Genomic DNA, 25,660 nt, shown 5'->3' on the forward strand with positions numbered 1-25,660 from the left:
TCCCTTCCCAAGTATCAATCAACCAGTTTTATCTTTCACTCCCCTGCTAACTTCTTTATCACCCTGTCTAACTCTCTATACCTCCTTTCACAACATTTTCTTACATTCCCTACACTTTACACTAAAATTCCTTCCAAATTTCTCATCCACTCTTCTTACACTCCCTTACTAATCTTTTCACATTTCTCTTCCTCTCTACATATACTGTAACTCTCTCTCTCCCTTCTCTCAGCTTCTTCCATGCACCTGCTTCTCATCCATTCACTGTTATGTTGAATCTGCAAAAGCTGAGGGCCAACGTAGTAATACTGTACTGTAGTAGTATAGTAACCCTGGTCTGTCTGGCCATAAAGGCCCATCAACAACAGGCAAGCATACCTGCACAGCTATCCCATGTAGTGAACCAATGTTCCCTCGTGGTGGACAGTGCCTTACTGAGGTGAGGCAAGTGCAGGTATGTGTGGAGGTTTAGATCCTGGGTAGAAGCCACATTTGCATCTCCACCAGTTAACAGAAACACCACAGTAGATTTCAGATCACTCTGTTATCTGTTTGTATGGTTACCATTCAGTGTTGTAACTGGTCTCCTGGATTACAGGAAGCCATATGGTTTCTTATTCTGCAATGAGTCAACTCAAAAGAAGTGGGCAGCACAACGACAAGGATCAACTACATTATGTTGGTAAAATTAACACTAGTCTACAGCAAAAACATCATCAGATACATTTCCCATTTTCTCTACAAAAGCAACAGAAAATAGCTGACCCTATACTGTTTCATATGCAACATGAGAGAATCAACTAACCTCTAGATCAGTCAGTGAAATAATAGGGTTCTGAAGCAAGATTCTGTGGCACTGCTTTGGACTTGGTTCCAATATGTTGGCTTCAGGTCCTGTAAGTTAAAAGATGTGATTGCAAAAACAGTCTTCATTTCCAAAAGATGGTCTGCCTAACTTATATACCAGTAACAAATGAAATGGACTCATTCAAATACTATAATCACAGGACTGACTATTATCATTCAAATACTATAATCACAGGACTGACTATTAGCAATGTAAACTGGGGTAAAAAAAATAATAATAAAAGCCCACACCATAGTACCTTTTTTTTTGGAATATTGGCGGGCCCAAAGCTACCAAAGTACATATCACCAAAGGTTAAAAAACAATCACACTTCTCTGCCATGACTGAAACCAATACAATACATAGAACAGCTTCAAACATCTGTGGACCTAAGGTTTGCATATTCACAATTCTTAAAATATATGCAAGCATATATAGGAAGGTGGAGTGGGAGTTCAAAAAGTGAAAAGACTGATCAGAATATGGTTGTGCATAAATCTGACGAGGGATGACTTGGAGGGATGGTGAGGTGAGGTACGATATGTGAATGAAGGTGTTGTGAGATGGGGAGGACAGCCTGCCTGATGGCAGAGGTCAGGAGGTATGAGTAATTTGTATATGGCCACTATTTCCAAGATTAATCTATCTACCAATATAAAGATGAGCAAACAGACAGAAATCAAGTTTCACTGAATTTTGATCAGGCAGTGTATCCAGCTATATACTGATAGGCAAATAAAATGGAAAACAAGTTTTACTTGATCTAAACCAAGGATGCCCACCCAGATAACCACCAACCAAATTGGGTGCACCAGGACTTTCTGTCCAGTCCCCTCTGGAAATTAGGTTATTATTATGTCACCTTACTAATATTTATACACAAAAATATATGTCTTGTCTGGATGAATAAACAACTGTCCATGTAAAAGAACTTGAAATACACTGGTTATGGATAAATTTCAGATTTCGTGTTGTCTTAGTATGAGTGTTGTATATTTTCAGAATAAAAATCTATCAATCTATCTACTGCCAGACACCTTAAGCCCAAAATGGGTGCCATTTGACTCAGAGTTGGTTGTTTTATGGGAAGGGACACTAGCCCTCTGCCACCCCATTTGCTGACATGTGGGGAACATGTATGGGTTGGTCATATGGCTACCACCCAGCACTGTAAATGGTTTCCTGGCTTACAGGAAACCAATAGGCTTGTCACTTGAAGTAAAACTACATGACATGGAAAGAAAAGTAATAAAAAGTGACAGGAAAGATGGGAGAAACAGGAAGAAAGGAGGGCAGACACAGGAAAAGAATGATAAAGGTGAATAAAGAAGTAAGCAGCACTACATCAAGTGAGTGGATGATGGTTGCCACCACCTACCACAAATAAAAATAAATCCAACTGAACAATTTTCTTTTAGTGTATTTCACTTTGTCTCATCAATACTGTTGCACAGCCAACCAAATCTTGCTGAGTATATGGTATGGCCCATCTGCAGTGAAAGATCAGCATCCCCGATCTAAACCCGTATTCCCATCTACAAGACTGGATAATTTACAATCCAGACACAAAGGATGTGAAAGCAAATAAGTATATGAACTATCAAACAGCTTATCTGGACAAATGAATTACACAATCATTAACATGTCTTTTGAGCCTTGAAAATTTTGGCTCAGCCTTGTCAGCAATAAAATCTATACATATTTTTAATTTACTTATGGGCATCACTTATACTTCTATGCATCTCCAGAGATACTTCATCTATCCAGATTAATCCTTTAACAACTACTTTGCATCCTCAGTTTCTATTCCCCCCCCCTCTCTCTCTCTTGCACACACACACACACACACACACACACACACACACACACACACACACACAAAGTGCCAAAAGAATGGAAGAGGGCAAATGTGGTACCAATTTACAAGGGAGGAAACAGGGAAGAACCCCTGAATTATAGACCAGTGTCTCTAACCAGCATGGTCGCAAAATTGTGTGAGAGAATCCTGAAAGACAGATGGATAAAATATCTGGAAGAGATGAATATTTTGGCTGAATGTCAGTTTGGATTCAGAAGTGGAAGGTCATGTGTTTCAAACTTGTTGAGCTTTTACTCAAGAGCGATTGATGTGGTACAGGAGAGAGATGGTTGGGTGGATTGTGTGTACTTAGACTTAGAGAAGGCCTTTGACAAGGTACCTCATAAGAGACTAATGTGGAAACTAGAATATATAGGAGGACTAAAGGGGAAACTTCTGGAATGGATGAGAGACTTTTTGAGAGACAGACAAATGAGGACAGTAATAAAGGAAAAGATGTCTGGATGGAGGGAAGTAACAAGTGGAGTCCCTCAAGGCTCAGTGTTGGCGCCAGTAATGTTCCTGATTTACGTAAATGATATGGTAGATGGAGTGAACAGTTATGCAAGTCTGTTTGCTGATGATGTAAAGATCTTGAGGAAGATAGAGGCTGAGGAGGATTGTAAAATACTGCAGGAGGATTTGGATAGGATACACAATTGGAGCCGGACGTGGGAAATGAAATTTAATGTAAAGAAATGTAAAATATTGGAAATGGGTAAAAGTACCAGGAGACCATCACTGAATTATTTTTGGGGTAATGAATTAATCACAAAAAGGAGAGAAGAGAAAGATTTGGGAGTGCTGGTCCAAGATAGTTTGTCACCAGAAAAGCACATTAACAAGATAGTTGGAGAGACTTATAAGCTCTTGACTAACATAAGAGTAGCATTTCATTATATGGATGAGGAAATGATGAAAAAATTGATAGTGGCCATGATCCGCCCCAGGTTAGAATATGCAGCGGTAGTGTGGTCCCCACACAAAAAGAAAGATATAAACAAGATTGAGAGAATACAAAGAACAGCAACCAAGATGGTCCCCAGTCTGACAGACCTGTCATACAGAGAGAGGCTGGAAAAACTGGATTTGCCTTCGTTAGAGGAAAGGAGAAAGAGGGGAGACATGATTGCGGTGTTCAGGACCATGGTGGGAGTAGATAAAATTGACAAAGAGGATCTGTTTGTATGGGATAAGAGAGCAACAAGAGGACATGGAATGAAATTGAAAAAGTCAAGCTGCTTGAAGGATATCAAGAAATATAGCTTTCCTTACAGAAGTATAGACTTATGGAATAGCCTGGACAAAGAGATCATCCAGTCTAAAAACTTAAACGAGTTTAAAGTTAAATTCGACTTATTGAGAAACAGCGACGGAAACCCACGAGCATAGTACATTCCTGTGTATATCACAATTAGGTATATTAGGTAAATACTTAAATATTTGGAACGACTTAGACAAAGAGGTGGTGCATGAGAAAAACATTCATGTGTGTAAAGGTAGACTTGATAAATGTGGATATGGAGACAGGACAACACGAGCATTGCTCAATTCCTGTATACTACAAATAGGTAAATACACACACACACACACACACACACACACACACACACACACACAAGTGGGTAAAAGAAACTGAGGAAGTAAGGAGTATAGGGCCTTATAAGAAAGGGGAAACAAGACCAGTGAGAGTAAAGTTTACATCAGAAAGTGTAATAAATGAGATGCTTAAAGTGACTTGGATATTAAGCAAAGAGGCGGGAATGGAAAATATTATAATAAGAAAAGATCTGAATGAAGAAGAAAGAGAAGTTTTAAAATCATTAAAGGAAGATGCAAAGGGAAAAAATGATAAGAGGACAGAGGAAGAATGTAATACTTTTTTTTGGAGAGTATTGGATATGAAAGTAAGGAAATGGTATTTAAGGAAATAGAAGTGAAGGAAACTAAGGGGGATGGCTGTGAAAGATCAGAAGTTGAGGAAGTTTTACGGATAGAGAGTAGGAGACAGGAGGGTATTAAAAACGTCAAAAATAATTTGAAGGTGATATATACTAATGTTGATGGTTTCATATCGACAAGGATTGAAATTAACGATTCCTTGAGAGAACATGAACCTGATATCATGTGCCTTGTAGAGACCAAATTAAGAGAAGATATTGATGTTCATTTGGGAGATGGTAAATACAAACTCTGGAGAAAAGACAGGAAAGAAAAAAAGGGAGGAGGAGTGATGATAGCAGTGAAGAACAACATAAATGTAGATACTGTGGAAATGGGAGAAGGCAGGGCTGAAGTGATATATATGAAATTAGAAACTGGAGAGAATGTTAAGAGAGATATGGCGGTAGTGTATGTTCCCCCAAAGACGAGAGCATGGAAGGATGACGAATACCATGAGATGTTGTCAGATATGGCTATCTATTTGCAAAAAATAGTTGAGAAAAGCGATAATATAATTTTAGTGGGTGACTTTAACTGTAAAGAGGTGAACTGGGAGGAATGGTACTCGGGAGGCGGCGAGGATTCATGGGGCACTAGGTTATTAAATATAATAATGAATAATGTGATGACGCAGTGGGTCAAAGAAGAGACATGGTTTCGAGGTGAGGACACACCAGCAAGGTTAGATATACTGTTCACCAAAGAACCCGATGTAATAGAATCATTGAAATATCTCTGTCCTTTAGGAAAAAGTGATCATGTGGTCATTGAGTTCCAGATGTTAATAGGGAACATCGAGCCAAGAGACGAGCTTCATAGACAGGGAAGATACAACTTTGGGAAAGCAAATTTTACAGGATTGAGAAACTTTTTTGAAAATGCGGATTGGAGAAAATTCAGAGAAACAAAAGAGATACAGAAGAAGTACGATATCTTTCTAGACCTCTATAATTTGGGAGTGGAAAAATTTGTACCAAGAGTAAGAGGGAAAGAAAACAGGAAAAACGAGTGGTTTAATAGAAGGTGTATGATAGCAAAAAAAGAGAGAGATAAGGCGTGGAACAATTGGAGAAAGAGAGGTAACGACAGAACAAAGGAAGAATATAAAAGAACAAGAAATGAATACACAAGAATACGGAGAGAAGAAGAAAGGAATTTTGAAAAAGGCATAATAGACAAATGCAAGGATGAACCCAAACTGTTTTATAGATTTGTTAATGGCAAACTGAAACAAAAGGAAGGAATCACCAGACTGAAAGTAGAAGGAGAGGTCTTTAACCCCTTAACCGCGGGGCGTCACTTTTGTGACGCTTGGGAGCAAGGGATCATACCGCGGGGCGTCGCTTTTGTGATTCTGTGTTATTTTGAATTCACCCGGGTTTCCAAGTGGGGGCTTGTATCATCTATCAGTACTGCCAATGTCCAACACTAGTCAGCCCTCCTAATCTCATCTGTACTCCCATCCATTGTTGACAATTTAGCCATTTCTCCCTGTTCTTGACTCCCCTCCCTACCCCCCCTCCATTACCCTATCCTCTCGCCTGCCCGGCCGTGCTACGCTAAGTAAATCTTCCCTGGAATTTTTCACTGATTTCATCCATTGAAATAAGCCCTATGCCCTATTCTTATACCAAATAATATATACAAGAAAGAAATAAGGTAAGTGAGAGTGCCATACACCTGGAATTGGCTAATTATCACCTGACAACACCTGACGTGCACTCGTTCACTAATTTTCGCTGTTTTTTTCCCCTTGAAATATGCCGTATAATCTATTTTCGTAATAAATATACATATAAGGAGGGAAGGGAGAAGCCTAAGTGATATTTACATTCACCTGGAACTACCTAATTTATAATGCATTGTCTAGATTTCCTGTCAATCATTTCAGTGAAATACACAGCTGTTTCAAGAGCTACGTTGGTAGTACTGAATATCCCCTAAGTAGGCCTCTACCCGGGCCGGCCCTCCCTTATCAGTTCTCTCTCATCTTCCGAAGAGGAGATACGCCTGTTCCTCTTGCTGACTTCAGGGCCTTTTTCACCCCCATGCAAAGGGCCCTGTGACCTTTACCCCCTACTAAACCTCGTGTGGAAAGAGGTAAAGGGCTGACAATTGATAAAAGAGTGACTACGATCTTTCTACTAAGTAAAACAGTGCAAGTGGAATTGTAAATAATGTGTAAACAGCAAGTGAAAGTAATGAATGTAAATATACGTGAACAATGGAAAATAGTTTTATAGGTTACTTCAAGTGACAGTGCATAACACAGTGTAAATAAAATAGAAATGTAAATAACGTAAATAAAATAGAGAACGTAAATAGAAGTGTAAATGAGTAGTATTATAAGAATACGAGTATATACCCTAGGAGTAATGAAAGTGAAAGTTTCACTCTAGCATGTCTGAATACTATGAGATATGAGAGTGAAGATGAAAGTGACATTCACTCTCAATGCTAGTATACAGGACGAGAAAGTGAATGATACGTATATTACTGAAAGAAATTGAATCCCTACAGTGACAATAAACTAATACTACTGAAGGAAACTTATGGATAAAGACTGTAGATATATATAAGTGTTATATAGTAATAGAAATATAAAGTGTGAGGGGTTTTATGAATAATAAATGACAGAGTACCAAGAGCGAACTAGCGCAAGTGCGGCAGTCAGACGCGCTCATAATTTTCATTGCTTTCACGGTGTTTTTTTTTTTTGGAGTATGGATCCCAAACTACTTGAAAATCATAGAGTAGTGTTTATAGTGTTAATATCTGGCTGTGGTACTCATATTACGGGTTGTCGGGAAGTGTAAAGTGGAGACTTCATTACCCAAATTCAGAGGTCTCCACAAGTCCTACGGTAACTGACGAAGGCTCAACAAACATTCCAGGAGAAAACTGAAGGTATGTGCCATAAGCATATATAATTTTAATATTCTAGGACTAATAACTGATTTTTGGCAAATATTTTTTGAGAGTCTGTCGGAGCCCGAATAACCCCGCGGCACACGCAAAACATCGGTAAACATGCCCGCGGTGTAGGGGTTAAGGATGCGGCAATGCAAGCAGAAATAATGAACAAATGTTTCCAGTCAGTTTTCACAAAAGAAAAGGAGCTTGTGGAAGGGGAGGGAGTGATTAGAAATGTTCCGGTGATAAAAGATATAAAAGTGGAGGTACAGGAAGTGCATAAATTACTGGAAACTCAAGATGTAAGGAAAGCCCCAGGACCTGATGGAATTTCTAATTGGGTACTGAAGGAATGCAGAGAACAACTGACGGATAAAATTCACAGTTTAATCGTATGCTCACTGGAAGAGAGGAAAGTGCCACAAGAATGGAAGAGGGCAAATGTGGTACCAATTTACAAGGGAGGAAACAGGGAAGAACTCCTGAATTATAGACCAGTGTCTCTAACCAGCATGGTCGCAAAATTGTGTGAGAGAATCCTGAAAGACAGATGGATAAAATATCTGGAAGAGATGAATATTTTGGCTGAATGTCAGTTTGGATTCAGAAGTGGAAGGTCATGTGTTTCTAACTTGTTGAGCTTTTACTCAAGAGCGATTGACGTGGTACAGGAGAGAGATGGTTGGGTGGATTGTGTGTACTTAGACTTAGAGAAGGCCTTTGACAAGGTACCTCATAAAAGACTAATGTGGAAACTAGAATATATAGGAGGACTGAAGGGGAAACTTCTGGAATGGATGAGAGACTTTTTGAGAGACAGACAAATGAGGACAGTAATAAAGGATAGGATGTCTGGATGGAGGGAAGTAACAAGTGGAGTCCCTCAAGGCTCGGTGTTGGCGCCAGTAATGTTCCTGATTTACGTAAATGATATGGTAGATGGAGTGAACAGTTATGCAAGTCTGTTTGCTGATGATGTAAAGATCCTGAGGAAGGTAGAGGTTGAGGAGGATTGTAAAATACTGCAGGAGGATTTGGATAGGATACACAATTGGAGCCCGAAGTGGGAAATGAAATTTAATCTAAAGAAATGTAAAATATTGGAAATGGGTAAAACTACCAGGAGGCCATCACTGAATTATTTGTTGGGTAATGAATTAATCACAAAAAGGAGAGAAGAGAAAGATTTCGGAGTGCTGGTTGAAAGATAGTTTGTCACCAGAAAAGCACATTAACAAGATAGTTGGAGAGACTTATAAACTCTTGACTAACATAAGAGTAGCATTTCATTATATGGATGAGGAGATGATGAAAAAATTGATAGTGGCCATGATCCGCCCCAGGTTAGAATATGCAGCGGTAGTGTGGTCCCCACACAAAAAGAAAGATATAAACAAGATTGAGAGAATACAAAGAACAGCAACCAAGATGGTCCCCAGTCTGACAGACCTGTCATACAGAGAGAGGCTGGAAAAACTGGATTTGCCTTCCTTAGAGGAAAGGAGAAAGAGGGGAGACATGATTGCAGTGTTCAGGACCATGGTGGGAGTAGATAAAATTGACAAAGAAGATCTGTTTTTATGGGATAAGAGAGTAACAAGAGGACACGGAATGAAATTGAAAAAGTCAAGCTGCTTGAAGCATATCAAGAAATATAGCTTTCCTTACAGAAGTATAGACTTATAGAATAGCCTGGACAAAGAGATTGTCCAGTCTAAAAACTTAAACGAGTTTAAAGCCAAATTTGACTTATTGAGAAACAGCGATGGAAACCCAAGAGCATAGTACATTCCGTGTATATCACAATTAGGTATAAATACTTAAATATTGGAATGACTTAGACAAAGAGGTGGTGCATGAGAAAAACATTCATGTGTGTAAAGGTAGACTTGATAAATGTGGATATGAAGACAGGACAACACGAGCATTGCTCAATTCCTGTATACTACAAATGGGTAAATACAAATAGGTAAATACACACACACACACACACACAGCAAAAGGACGTATCTTGACTGCTTCCAACCACTGCTGCAAACCTTAAGTAGTTTTCAGGAATTATGTTTGTCCTGTCTCCTATGGTCTTGTTTTATGTTTAAAATCTATCTATCTATCTATCTACAGTATAGCCCGACGCCCTAATCCCGCAAAGGGTGGCCGCAGACAAAACGCCTCCAAGTCACTCTGTCACCCACCATTTGACTACCCTCCCCCCAACTCACCCCCCCCTCCCTCATATACCTCTCAACTCCATCCCTCCACCTCATCCTCGGTCTACCCCTCCCTCTCCCTCCCTCCACCTCACCTACATACACCCTCTTAGTCAGTCCTTCATTCTCCATTCTCTCCACATGTCCAAACCACCTCAGTGTATTTCTCCTAATCTTCTCAACCACATCCACATCTACCCCACAACGTTCCTTCACTTCTTCATTCATCAACATGTCCCTCCACGTCACTCCACATGCTCCTCTCAAGTAACTCATTTCCACTGCTCTCACTCTTGACTTGTTCCCCTCTTGCAAGGTCCACGCCTCGCTTCCATACATCAGGGTAGGGATCACAATACCATCATGCAGTGACTTCTTAACTTCCATACTCACCTCCCTATTTCTCATCACTGCTTTCAGTGTACCAACAACCTTCCTTCCCTGCTGTACCTTTCACGTACTTCATCCCCCAAAGTTCCATCCTTACTCATCACACTACCCAAGTACTTGAATGCACTCACATTCTCCATATCCTCACCATCCAACCTCACTGCACACTCTGTGACTTCATTCCTCTCAAACACCATAACTTTACTTTTGTTTACATTAACTTTCAGCTTCCTCCTCCTACACACTGTCCCAAATTCATTCACCAAACCTTGCAACTCCCATTCATCTTCACTCAACAATACTGTATCATCAGCAAACAGCAACACAGGAAACTTCCAAATCTCACCCTCATTCATTAGGGCCAGCCCCACATCCACTGCCCTACCTTGCACCTCCTTTACAACCCCATCCATATATATATTAAACAGCCATGGAGACATCACACACCCCTGTTTCAGTCCTACAATGAGATCAAAGAACTCACTCAGCTCACCATCCACTCGCACCGTAGCCCTAGCTCCTTCGTACATACTATTTACAGCACCTAACAATTTCCCCTCCACTCCATATATTCTTAATACCTTCCACATACCTTGCCTATCTATTCTGTCATAAGCTTTCTCCAAGTCCATGAAGGCAGCATACACTTTCCTTCCCTTCTCTAGATACTTCTCCACTAAACATCTTAGAACAAATATCTGATCTACACACCCTTTTTCCTTCCTAAATCCCCCTTGTTCTTCTCCAACTAGCTCCTCTGTCATATGCCTAACCCTATCAATGAGTATTCTACCATATATTTTACCAGTCACACTAAGAAGGCAAATACCCCTATGGTTACCACATACTTCTCTCTCCCCTTTTCCTTTGTACAGAGGAAAAATTATACCTGATTTCCAGTCCTCTGGAACCCTTCCCTCTTCCCAAGCCAATCTACACAACTTCCATATCCACTCCACAACAATCTCACCCCCATACCTCAGCATTTCACCACACACTCCATCAATTCCTGGGGCCTTTCCCAGCTTAATCTTCTTCATCGCTTCCACTACTTCCGCCCTACTGATCTCTTCCTCCCTCCTCTCATCTCTTCTTCTCCCAGCCACTCCCCAACCACTTATACTCACACTGCTTTCACTCTCTACATTCAACAAATCCTCAAAGTGCTCCTTCCATCTCCTCAATTTCTCTCTCTTCTCCACCAACAATCTATTATTCCTATCTTTCACACCCCTATTACTTCCCCTTTCACACTGCCTTACTTTCTTCTGTTTAAAATACTGTAAGTTAATACAGACTACCAAAAATATAAAGATTTATTGGCAAGAGTATACATGAATGTTTGTTGTATTTTCAGTAACAGCTGTTTTTGGCACTGTAGCCAATCTCAAACATGGCCGATAATGTAAACCTTGAGGGACTCGAATTTTCAGGACTGGACAGAAATACTAATGTCATGGATCTGGTTAAAACACTGATTATGAGGATTAGTGAACTTGAAAAGAAAGTGGAGAATCTAGTGTTAAAGGACGTGTCTGAAAATACTGAGATTACTCTACAGAGTCTGATCCAGTCCAATGAGACGGCGAATGAGGAGATTAGGAATTTGAAGCGTGAAAATATCGAATTGAGGAGAAAACTAGAAGAGAGTACTAACATAACGGAGAAGGTGAGTACTGTAGTGTATTAGATGAGCATAAGGCAAAGTGGGCACACAGAAGAACAGAAAGAAGTGATCAGCTTAAGAGAAATCATCCAGGAAGAAAGTGAAATGAACAAGAAAAAAATGGAAGAAAATGTAGTGAAAACACTCAAGAAAAAAGAGAAAATAGCGAGAGAAACTACAGAAAGGAACAGATGTGTGGTAATATCTGGAAACAGGGAGGAGGAAGAAAAGGTTAGATCCGTGAAACTTGAGAGAGACACGAACCTGGTGAGAAGAATATTAGGCAAGAAAGATTGGTCCCGAAGGAGACAAGTGGGTAAAAGAAATTGAGGAAGTAAGGAGGATAGGGCCTTATAAGAAAGGGGAAACAAGACCAATGAGAGTCAAGTTGTCATCAGAAAGTATAGTAAACGATATACTTAAAGTGACCTGGAAAATAAGCAAAGAGGTAGGGATGGAAAATATTATAATAAGAAAAGACTTGAATGAAGAAGAAAGAGAAGTTTTAAAATCATTGAAGGAACAAGTAAAGGAAAAAAATGATAAGACGACAGAGGAAGAATGTAATACTTTTTTTTGGAGAGTGATGGATATGAAAGTAAGGAAGTGGTATGTGAGGAAACAGAAGGGAAGGAAACCAAGGGGGATGGCTATGAAAGATCAGAAATTGAGGAAGTGGTACCGACGAAGAGAAGGAGAGAAACGGGTATAAAAAACATAAAAAATAATTTGAAGGTGATATATACTAATCTTGATGGTTTAATATCGGCAAGACTAGAAATCTATGATTTTTTGAGGGTACATGAACCTGAAGTTATGTGCTTTGTAGAGACTAAATTAAGGGAAGATATTGATATTCATATGAGAGATGGTAAATACGAACTGTGGAGAAGAGACAGAAAAGAAATAATGGGAGGAGTGATGATAGCAGTGAAGAACAACATAAATGTACATACCGTGGAAATGGGAGAAGGCAGGGCCGAAGTGATAAATATGAAATTAGAAACTGGAGAGAATAGCAATAGAGATATGGAAGTAGTGTATGTTCCCCCTAAGACAAGAGTATGGAGTGATGATGAATACCAGGAAATGTTGTCAGACATGGCTAGTTATTTATAGAAAATGATTGAGAAAAGCAACAATATAATTTTAATGGGTGACTTCAATTGTAAAGAGGTGAACTGGGAGGAATGGGACTCAGGAGGCAGCGAAGATTCATGGGGCACTGTATTATTAAATATAACAATGAACAGTGTGATGACGCAATGGGTCAAAGAAGAGACATGATTCCGAGGTGAGGGCACACCAGCAAGACTAGACTTACTGTTTACCAAAGAACCTGATGTAATAGAATCCTTGAAATATCTGTGTCCTATTGGAAAAAGTGATCATGTGGTCACTGAGTTCCAGATTATAACAGGGAACGTGGAGCCAAGAGACGAACTTTATAGGCAGGGAAGATACAACTTTGGGAAAGCAAACTTTACAGGACTGAGAAAATTTTTTGAAAATTCAGATTGGAGAAAATTCAGAGAAACAAGAGTGATACAGAGGAAGTGGGATATCTTTCTAGGCCTCTATAATTCGGGAGTGGAAAAATTTGTGCCAAGAGTAAGGGGGAAAGAAAACAGGAAAGAGTGGTTTAGTAGAAGGTGCATGATAGCAAAAAAAGAAAGAGACACGGCATGGAACAATTGGAGAAAGAGAGGTAACAACAGAACATAGGAAGAATATAAAACAACTAGAAATGAATACACAAGAATACGTAGAGAGGAAGAAAGGAATTTTGAAAAAGGTATAACAGACAAATGTAAGGATGAACCCAAACTGTTTTATAGATTTGTCAATGGCAAACTGAAACAAAAGGAAGGAATCACCAAACTGAAAGTAGAAGGAGAGGTCTATAAAGACGCAGCAATGCAAGCAGAAATAACGAAAAAATGTTTCCAATCAGTTTTCACTAATGAAAAGGAGTTTGTGGAAGGGGAGGGAGTGACTAGAAATGTGGTGATAAAAGATATAAAAGTGGAAGTACAGGAAGTGTATAAATTACTGGAAACTCAAGATGTAAGGAAAGCCCCAGGACCAGATGGAATCTCTAATTGGGTACTGAAAGAATGCAGAGAACAACTGGTGGATAAGATTCACAGTTTAATTGTGTGTTCTCTGGAAGAGGGGAAAGTGCCTCAAGAATGGAAGAGGGTAAATGTGGTACCAATTTATAAGGGAGGAAACAGGGAAGAACCCCTGAATTATAGACCAGTGTCCCTAACCAGCATGGTCACAAAATTGTGCGAAAGAATTCTGAAAGATAGATGGATAAAACATCTGGAAAAGATGAATATTTTGGCCGATAGTGTGGATTTAGAAGTGGAAGGTCATGTGTTTCCAACTCGTTGAGTTTTTACTCAAGAGCGATTTACGTGCTACAGGAGAGTGATGGTTGGGTGGATTGTGTGTATTTAGATTTGGAGAAGGCCTTCGACAAGGTACCCCATAAGTGACTAATGGGAAAACTAGAGCATATAGGAGAACTGAAGGGGAACCTCCTGGAATGGATGAAAGACTTTTTGAGAGACAGACAAGTAAGGACAGTAATAAAGGATAGGATGTCTGGATGGAGGGAAGTAACAAGTGGAGTCCCATAGAGCTAGGTGTTGGTACCAGTAATGTTTCTGATTTATGTAAATGATATGGTAGATGGAGTGAACAGTTATGCAAGTCTGTTTGCTGATGATGCAAAGATCTTGAGGATGGTACAGGTTGAGGAGGATTGTAAAATGCTGCAGGAGGATCTGGGAAATGAATTTAATGCAAAGAAATGTAAAATACTGGAAATGGGTAAAAGTACCAAGCGGACATCATTGAATTATTTGATGGGTAACGAATCAATCACAAAAGCGAGAGAAGAGAAAGGTTTGGGAGTGCTGGTCCAGGGCAGTTTGTCACCTGAAAAACACATTAACAAGGCAGTTAGAGAGACGTATAAACTCCTGACTAATATAAGAGTAGCTTTTCATTATATGGATGAGGAGATGATGAAAAAATTGATAACGGCCATGATTCGCCCCAGGTTAGAATATGCAGCAGTAGTGTGGTCCCCGCACAAAACGAACAATAAGATTTTGTGGTAGGTGGGGGCGCTCACCATCCACTCACTTGATGTAGTGCTGCTCTTGGGTGTCTGCCCTTTCCCCTCCTCCATCCTTCTTTCCATCCATCCTCTTGTGTCTTTCTTTCCTTCATTCTTTCCTCTTTCTTCTGCCTGCGGGTGACTTTACACTCCCACTTGTGTCTTTCTTTCCTTCATTCTTTTCTCTTCCTTCTGCCTGTGGGTGACTCTACACTAAGTGACAAGCCAAATGGTTTCCTGTACACCAGGAATCCATTTACTATGCTGGGTGGTAACCATATAACCAAATTTTGGCTCCTGGTGGTTTAGTGGGTAATAAAGGTGCTCCAGTCGGATTGAGTCGGTGAAGGTTTATATCCAAGGGGTGGTTGGGGTTTAATGCTCACGTAATGCCACTCAGGGATGAGTGAGGCTGGTCACTCTCATCTTAAATGCCAGGACCAACTTTCCTAGCCCCAGGCTCCTATGCTCATCATGGGGCAAAGTAGGATTAGATGATGGATGGATGGTTGGACAAACAAGATTGAGAGAATACAAAGAACAGCAACCAAAATGGTCCCCAGTCTGGCAGATCTGTCGTACAGAGAGAGGATGGAAAAGCTCGATTTGCCTTCCTTAGAAGAAAGGAGAAAGAGAGGCGACATGATTGCAGTGTTCAGGACCATGGTGGGAGTAGATAAAATTGACAAAGATCTGTTTTTATGGATAAGAGAGTAACAAGAGGACATGGAATGAAACTGAAGAAACCAAGCTGCTTGAAGGATATCAAGAAATATAATTTTCCTTATAGATGTATTGATCTGTGGAATTGCCTGGACTAAGAGATCGTCCAGTCTAAAAACTTAAACAAATTTAAAGCAAAATTTGACTTACTGAGAAACAGAGACGGGACCCCACGAGTGTAGCTCATTTCCTGTATATCACAGTTAGGTAAACACACAAACACACACACACACACACACACAAACTAAAGATTCAACCTCTAAAATCCTCCAACGTATTTCACTTAACCCATGTTGTTATGTGCTCATTTCACAATAACTTGCTTAACCATAGCATTTTCTACAACACAACCCTATTGACAAATGCAGGATTACTGCAATTTGACACTAACTCATGAATAAATTCAAATGCGGACTATTAGTATTATTATCACCAAGTGTCTTCTTCCATTCCTCAAGGCAAAGATTATGCCTGTTATCTTTACTTAAGAACAAAGTATGATTCTGTACTAAATATATCAATGAATCCTCACCAATTGGGCATGTAAGTGACATGACAATCCTTTCTCTGAACGGATCGATGGGGGGGTTAGTGACTTGAGCGAAGAGCTGCTTGAAGTAGTCATATATGAGGGGCTGGAACTCTGACAGGCAGGCCAATGGAGCATCATTACCCATTGATCCCAATGCCTCTTTCCTGTAATATAAACTCTCCTTCAGCTACATTTTTTATAGTTTTCTTCACATTTCAGGTAAAATAATTAGCTCCTAATCTTTTCTTAGCTTATAAATACTCTTATACTATACCCTCTTTCAACTTACATTATTATACCTGTAAAGGTTATTTGCTCAAGAGTGAAATAAAACACAGCATTCCAAGCATGATAACATTTTCTTATTTACCTACAAAGCAAAACATACTTATTCATTCTACTCAGCAGCAGATCAATGACTGAAGCCAAAAGGCATTTGGATAAAAATTATGGTAATAATGCAGTAAGAGGGCTACATGAGGTAGTTTTACAATTGGTGCCAGGCAGTTTGTCCATATAGCCACGCCATCTCAGCCACCGTCCACGACTCATGCAAGGTCAGTGTGAAATTTACAGTTAAATATGGAAATACCATGTGACACATATCATTTTATTAACAGGATGAAAAGTACCTTAGTCAGATAGCTGCAACTGTTAAGTGTGAACCTACAAACAAGTTGGTTGGAGAGCAGTATTGTGCCCTTGTTAACTTACTCGAGCATTAATTTCTTAATGCATGAACATTAAAAGCTGAGAATGACAGTAGTGGAAATGATCTGTTCAAAAGTAAAATTATGCTGCATTGTTGCTGTTCAGCAACCCCAGCCTTTCTGGATGAAAAGACCCATCAACTGCAGACAGACTTTCACCCCTGCATGACAGTCCTGTGCAGTGAAACAATGTTCCCTTGCAGCAAAGCCTCGTTAAGGTAAGGGATGGGTAAAAGTGTGAAGGTTTGATTTCTGGATGGATGTCACATTTGTGTTTCTATACCCAGTTTACAGGGTCTCCACAGAAGGCTCCACATCACCTAGTTATTTGATTACATAGATAATACCCAGCGTCATAAGTGGTTTTCTGTGTTGCAGGAAATTGTTAAGCTAGTCTTTCACTGTAGTTACTTAAAGTGGAAAAAGTGGAATGAAAGGAAAGATTGAAAAAATACAAAAAGGATGATAATGGTGAAGAAGGTAGACAGCTCTACATCAAGTGAGTAGATAATGGTCACCACTGGGGAGTGTAGCCTGGACAACTTTAGAAATGATGAGCTAATGAGATATATCGATCCACCCAATTCTTTATTATCCATCAGGAGCATAGAAGCTTAGGACTAGGTTAATCACACTGGATATTTAAGGTGAGTGGCCAGTCACTAGACCTTGAAGGAAGGAATAATATAGAACTAGCACCAAATCATAATATGGCTACATGGCACTAAGGTAGAAGGAAGCAGGGGAACAATTAGATTAAATGTATAATATGATAAGCAAAAATAAAAATATTAATACACTACAGGCAAACCTCGGCTTCACGATGCAATTGGTTCAGTAAAAACCCATCGCTATGAGGAGTGTCGTATCTTAGGGTAGATTTAACATGTAAAGCATAGGGATGCATTTTTGACCTTCGGGAGTGTGTGGTGAAATGCTGAAGCATGGGAGAGAGATAGTAATAGAATGGATGTGGAAGATGTGCAGATTGGCCTGGGAGGAAGGTAGAGTACTGGAGGATTGGAAGTCAGGTATAATTATTCCCCTGTACAAAGGAAAAGGGGAAAAAGAAGCGTGTGGTAATCATAGGGGCATTTGCCTTCTTAGTGTAATGGGAAAAGTATATGGTAGGATACTTACTGACAGAGTTAGAGAAATAACAGAGGAATGAGTTGGAGAAGAACAGAGAGGTTTTAGGAAGGGATGAGGTTGTGTAGATCAGATATTCATCCTTAGATCTTTACTGGAAAAGTTTCTAGAGAAGGGGAAAGAAGTTTTAATGTATGCAGCCTTCATGGATTTGGAGAAAGCATATGACAGGGTGGATAGGCAAAGTTTGTGGAAGGTATTAAGAATATAAAGAGTAGATGGGAAGTTACTGAAGGCTGTGAAGAGTATAGTATGAGGGTGCTAAGGCTGCAGTGCATGTGGATTGTGAACTGAGTGAATTTTTCTATTTGAAGGTTGGATTGAAACAAGGATGTGTCATGTCTCTAAGACTGTTCAATCTGTATATGGATGGGGTTATAAAAGAGATACAAGGTAGGGCAGTGGATGAGGGTAGTGTTTGGGAACTCCCTGTACTGTTGTTTGCAGATGATGCTGTGTTGTTAAGTGAAGACGAAGGGGAGCTGCAAGGTTTAATGGATGAGTTTGGGAATGTGTGTAAGAAACTGAATCTAAAGGTGAATGTAGGGAAGAGTAAAGTGATGGTCTTTGAGAGAAGTGAAGTCAGTGAATGTACAGTGAGATTGGATGGGGAAGAAATGGAGAATGTGAGTGTGTTTAAGTACTTGGGTAGTGTGATGAGTAAGGAAGGAAGTTTACAAGGTGAAGTGCTTGAAAGGGTGCAACAGGGAAGAAAGGTTGCAAGTTCCTTGAAAGCATTGATGAGAATCACAGAAGTGAGCATGGGAGTAAAAAAATTACTAAATGACAGTATTGTGATACCAACCCTGATGTATGGAAGTGAAGCTTGGACCTTGTTGGAGGGACAGAAGTCAAGAGTGAGAGCAGTGGAAATAAGTTATTTGAGAGGAGCATGTGGAGTCACATGGAGGGACAGACTGACAAATGAGGAAGTGAAGCAGTGTTGTGGTGTGGATGTGATAGGAAGTGTCAGGAGAAACACAATGAGGTGGTTTGGCCATGTGGAGAGGATGGAGAGTGAGAGACTGACAAGGAGAGTGTATGTGAGTGAGGTGGAGGGGGGGAGGGGGAGGCCAAGGACGAGATGGAGGGATGGAGTGGAGAGGTATATGAGAGAGGGGGGTGTGAGCTGGGAGCAGAGCGACATGGAGGCAATTTGTTTGTGACCACCCCTTATAGGATTAAGGAGTCAGCCAATAGACAGATAGACAGGTTCCCCCCCCCCCAACCAAGTCCAAAACCCACCAAAAGGAGTCCAAAAAAAGTTTAAAGCCAACCTAAATGGCTTAACAGCTGTAAAAGAAGCTAACCTAAGTCCAAAACCAGTGCCTGTCTCACTTGTACCCAGTCAAGGTCACTGGAGAATGCAATCTCAGACTCGTATTAAAACTCGGTGGAGAAGCAGCAGCAGCACTGTATACAATCCCACCATCAGACAGTACTGGGACAATTAAATAAGAATCTGCTATGCATAATAATAATGTATGAATGATACAGAATCATCAAAGGTGTGAACTGTTGTGACAGAGAATTGCTGATGTTTTGATGGGGAATTCAACTGACAGGGAATGCGATCAATGATGCAATAAGGATAGCCTTTTCAACAGCCCCTCCTTATGTAGTTTTAGTTACTATTCTGGTTGCTGAGGGCCTTTATTTTCTTCTCTCTTATTCTCCAACATTTATTGAGAAATTCCTTTGTACTTCCAAAACATTTTCCCTTGAACAGCCCGAATGTAAACACATGATTTATCAATGTCACCGTTTTCACTAATACATGAAATATTTACTCTTTAAGGCTTTCATGATTTCATTTTTTTTTTTAAAATTATGATTAGATGTTCAATGGTCAAACACGAAACATTCTCTGCTGAGTCACCTAGTTGTCCACACTGTTTTGCACCTCATCTGATGGGCGAGAATCTGTACCCCAAATGACAGTGTTCACTCCACAATTATTCAGAAATTACTTTATATTTTCAAAGTGTTTTCCCTTGAACAACCTGAAAGTAAACACATGATTTATCAATGTCACAGTTTTCATCAATACATGAAATATTTACCCTTTCAGGTCTCCTGGCCACTATAGTGGCTTTCTCGGTAGGGGTCTCCTAGCCACTCCCATGGCAGCATATTTAGGCATGAATGAAAACTGTTGCGCGAGGCTGGGGAATGAAATAAGGATACAAGCCGCTCCCCAGACCCCCCCGCTTCTACCAGGCAAGTGTACATCACAATATTTTAGTTTACACAATCTGGGAAGAGCTAATCATGGAGGGGGGTTGGGTTGCATGTACTGGTTCTATTATACTGTTGATCTGGCAATATTTTTTACTATTTTGGTATCAGACAGTTCATTTAGCAAAAGAATATTGTTTGCAATAAATTTTTACTGCTCTGGAGTATACATAGCTCTCACCTCCCTCCTCCCTTTCATATCCCCCTTCCTCCACCCCCCTACCTCCCACCGATCCCCTACTCCTTTACCTCCCACCCTCCACTCTCCCTCTAATCCCCCACCCCCTACATCCTCCACCCTCCTGCCTCCCACTGATCCCCCACCCCTCTACCTCCCACCCTCCACCCTCCACTCTTCCTCCAATATTCCACCCCCTGCCTCCCGCTTACGCACATACTGTAGCTACCACGTCACAGGCAAGCAAGAGATTGCTGTGTTGTATGTCTCAATATTTATTCATTTCCTCGGTGTTAGAGAGTCTGATTGAGGGAAAATATATACAGATTTAAGATTTTAGGTTCCTAAGGTTGTTCCTGTAGCCTTTTATGCATGTACCATGCATTTATTTGTTACCAGGCGGACACACGTGCAGCAACTGTTGCCTTTTTCACTGACAAATGATTGTTCGTATCTCCTTACTTTTTTCTAATTTATATTTCATGAGTTTCTTACATTTCTTGGTTATACTTATAACACAGTCAATTTTGAGAAATAATAACTATTTGATCACTGTCTCTACTGTTGCCTGTAAGTACACAGGATGATATAGTTAGCAACAATGAAATAAACATATGTACATACAAAAGGCAAGCTTGTAGGCTTACCCTCATGTCCTCACCCCCACAGCCTTGGACAGTACTAAGCAAAATAAGAGCAAGTAAAATAAATTAGTAATAACTAGTAAGTAAGTGATAGTTTTATAAGGATTTTGTAACTGTTTAGTTTGTTGTTTGTAAAGAAAACATCTCAAGAATCATTCACAAATCACATGAGATATAATCGTTTCGTTTTCGTTTTTAAAGGCTCCAACCCCGGGCACCTACGCTCCTCATGGGGCAACGTAGGATTGGATGATGGATGGATATTATATATATATATATATATATATATATATATCAGCCATGGCTCAGTCTTCGGTCAGAGGATTGAATCCACCCAAGGGTCATTGGTAGACATCAGGAAGGGCATCTGGTCATAAAATGCTACATTCTCCAGTCCAAAAAGTCCTCTACCCAGAGGCAACGCCTTCGCCCTTCGGGGATACCTGGCGTAAAACCAAATTATTTTATATATATATATATATATATATATATATATATATATATATATGTATATATATATATATATATATATATATATATATATATATATATATATATATATATATATATATATATATATATATATATATATATCTATATATATATCTATGTATATCTATATCCATCCATTGCCAGACGCCATGTATCCCAAACGGGGTGGTCAAGGGCTTAGAGTTAATTGTTTTACAGGGCGGGGCACTAATCCTCCACCAACCCCACTTGACACGTAGGGAGTTATGCCACCAGCATCTGGTGTTCCCAGGCGGTCACCCATCATATATGTATATATATATATATATATATATATATATATATATATATATATATATACATATATATATATATACTATATATATATTATGTATATAAATTTTATATATATATATCGTTTCGTTTCGTTTCGTTTTTAAAGGCTCCAACATGCTTGCATGTGTCGGCCTTGGTCACCTAATGGCGGCTATCCACGCTGCACGATCCATTGCAGCCTCCCTGTTCAGTCCCTTAACCCTAAGGTCACACTTAATGGCCTCGTCCCATGTCTTTCTCGGTCTACCCCTCATAACCCCACCCCCAATATTAACACTTCTCACCTTCCTCACCCAATTATCATCCCCCATCCTCTCCACATGTCCAAACCACTTCAATCTACCTCTCCTCATCACAACACCAATACACTCCAGTCCCATCCTACCTCTCAACTCTTCCATTGTAAACCCACCCCCTCCAGGCCTTGGACGCAGGGACGCACTGCACATCCACCAAATCATTGTCATTTCTGTACGTCTGAGCCGGCGAATATCTTCCTCCTTCACTGCCCAGGTCTCACTGCCATACAGCATTACACTCCTAACACATGCTGCATACAAAGACCCCTTAGCACGTAGGGAGAGCCCTCTCAATGTCAGGAGAGGCAAAAGCTCCCTAAACTTCTTCCAACCACTTCTCACCCTAGCCACAGAGCTAGCTCCAGCCCCACCTCCAGCACACAACATGTCTCCCAAATAACAAAACTCTTCCACACACTCAAGAGATTCACCAGCAAGTTCAATCCTTTCACGTCTGAAGATCTCCACCTGCTCACCCCGGCACGCCGTACACATAAAATCAGCATTATCTCGCAGTCTACCTCTGATACCACTACATCTCTTATGCACCCATGTATCACACACACCGCACAAGATGGAATTACTTCCCACGCCCTTGTGGCAAACTGCACATGGCCACTCTCCCTCGTCTTTGACAGTACCGCCACCAACCCTAGATATCATCACTTTTGTTTTATCTGCATTTACCCTTAAACCCTTTTGCCCCATACCATCTCTCCACTTCCTAAACCTTTCCTCCGCCTCCCTTTCATTCTCTGCAATCAACACCAAATCATCAGCATACAACAACTCCCACGGGAGTCCGTTTCTAAAGTCATGTGAAAGGGCTTCAAGTACCATGATAAACAACATGGGACTCAAGACTGACCCCTGATGCACACCAACATTCACGGAAAACTCATCACTCAAATCTCCATTCACTCTCACCTGGGTGTGAGCACCCACATACACGGCCATAACCACCCTAACCAGCCACTCCTCCAAGCCAAGCTTTCTCATTGCCCACTTCACCACCTCTCTAGGGACTCTGTCAAAGGCCTTTTCCAAATCAACAAAAACAAAATAAAGATCCCTTCTCCTACCAATATATTTTTCCTGAAGCTGTCGAACAATGAATATGGCATCAGTGGTCCCCCTACCTGGCATAAACCCAAACTGCATCTCATCAATATTCACTCTTTCTCTAATCATACCTTCTAAAAATCTCTCCATTACCTTCATAATCTGATCTAAAAGCTTTATACCTCTATAATTTCCTCTTTCCAGGGCATCACCCTTCCCTTTATACACATTTACAATTACACTCTTCAGCCAATCATCTGGGACAACACACTCATAAATAATCCTATTTATCAGGTCAGTGACTAAACTCACCCCTATATTGCCTGAGGCCTTCAACATTTCGGCAGTCAACCCAGACACACCTGCTGCCTTCCCCACCCTCATCCTGCCTATTGCCTCACTCACAGTAGCAGTATCAATCAAAGACCAAGGGCCAGACACTGGATCTGCTGGCTCCAAACCTTCCCTGTCCCAGTCAAACTCCTCATTCAACAACCAGGTATAATGCTCTCTCCATGCATCTTTAATTTCCTCACTGTTCACCACTGCCCTTCCTTCATCATTCTTCACACACTGCTCACCTATGATATCCCGATTATCCCTCTTCACCTGACCTGCCACCCTAAATATATTTTTCCTTTCCCCATGATTTAGGTTATCAAGTAATTGTCTCTGTGACTCAGACTTTGCCCTGTATACCTCTCTCCTAGCCCTACGCTTGGCAGCCAAATATTCCTCTTTGCTACCACCCTTCTTCCATTCCCGGAAAAGCCTTCTTTTCTCCTTAATTGCAGCTTCTACACCGTTATCCCACCACCAAGTTACTTTATGTCTTGGTGGTCCTCTTGTCCAGCCGCATGTTACATCAGTAACTCTCAAGAAATTGTTCTTGAGGGCTCTGTACTGTTCATTAACGCCTCTGTCTACAGCTCCCTGTTCAGCCACCACTCTCCTCAACTCGCTATAGAAGGCATCCCTTACTACTTGGTTTTTCAGCTTCCATATTTTCCTCCTAGGTACATAAGTCCTCTTTTTCATCACTTGTTCTTTAAGCACCATATCACAAATCAATAGTTTGTGCTGCTGCACACACTCCTCACTTCTGTCACGAATCAATTCGCGACATTTCCTTTTTGTGAGAAGCCACGAACTATTAGTGGAAAACTCACTGTGTATCGCTCAGTTAACCGTTTCTCTCTCCATTTCGGGGTATACTTTTCAAAATCATTCGTCACCGTTTTCAGGGGTGACCGATTTGATGCACGTCACTAAGTGCGCTACTGAGCGATACTATTGTTTCTTTATCGTTCGCCTCTGCTTCCCTCAACCATTAGCCACGCCTTGCGTCTTGCCCATACAATGTATTTGAATTCAGTCTTGTGTTTGCTGTGACGGAGAAAGGGTCTGTGCTCAGAAGTGGAGAGGTCAGCTAGCACCCCCAAGCTCCATTAGTAGCCTACAGTTAATCCCAGTACTCCCACCTTAGCGGTGATACATAGCATTCATCGACTGGTATTTCTTTTGTGTATTTTGTAGTTTTAAGAGCTTAGTTAAGGTGTTTTTCCCTAGGCGTAAGTATTTAGCTTTTGTGTGAGTGAGCGAGTGCGTCTCATTGATTTGATTTGAAATGTAATGTTAAATTTATTTTTGTAATTAATAAATTTAACAGTTCTATTTCTTGAGCTTAATGTAGAGTAAATCTTGTTTCATTTCTCCATAATTAAGCTTATTTCCCATATAGCTCCTAGCTTGCATAAACGTTTTACTATTCATATCTGGTACTTAGACCAGTCTTGTATTAACTTAAAATCCGTTGTGCCAGGAGTTAATGCATCAGCAAGAACCTGATGTTATTATTATTAGTATTAGTTATTTATTGTCAGGGGTGATGTAACTTTCTCCAGAGGCTAACAGTACAGTAATTCAGCAATTGTGAGTAATTAGTCTCTGCTGTGTACTGTTGAGGAAGTTTATAAATTCTCGTTCTCAGAGAATCGTGCTAAGCCAGCGTAAAGTAATCGTTGCTTGATGTAGCAAGACAACCATTGTCTCTGCTCTTCAATATTATTGAATATTATTATCAATTTAAATAATATTTAACCACTTATATCAAAATTTGCCGTGATATTATAAAAACCCCGTGACAATTGGCGACCTCATTCCAGGATATTAACTCCTAGCTCTAAAGCTATGCACGAGATAGTGCTCACTCATTCATATTTAGGTATTTATCATTAAAGTTTATAGGCACAAGCTTACTGGTGTTTACCGTTAATTTAGCAAGTGAATTTTGCTTTATTAATCAATAGAATACTTAACTCTAGTTTATTTTTGGTAACGCCAGACAATTTTATTC

The 25,660-nt window shown here is 40.2% G+C and overlaps 1 protein-coding gene across 1 annotated transcript in view; it reads right to left on the minus strand.

Annotated features, from left to right (window-relative positions):
• Positions 1-25,660, minus strand: part of LOC145413616 (uncharacterized) — a 569,601-nt gene that overhangs the window by 334,927 nt on the left and 209,014 nt on the right. Inside the window, exons 12-13 of the mRNA XM_080283270.1 lie at positions 16,218-16,381; positions 806-894 (exon numbers count right to left, since the gene is read on the minus strand). Of these exons, the coding sequence (XP_080139396.1) occupies positions 806-894; positions 16,218-16,381 (253 nt within the window). The remainder of the gene's footprint in view (positions 1-805; positions 895-16,217; positions 16,382-25,660) is intronic.

The sequence above is a fragment of the Coenobita brevimanus genome, chromosome 97, assembly GCF_032717465.1.
Source record: "Coenobita brevimanus isolate Jiangsu-jjx chromosome 97, ASM3271746v2, whole genome shotgun sequence".
In the NCBI taxonomy this organism is placed as follows: domain Eukaryota; kingdom Metazoa; phylum Arthropoda; class Malacostraca; order Decapoda; family Coenobitidae; genus Coenobita; species Coenobita brevimanus.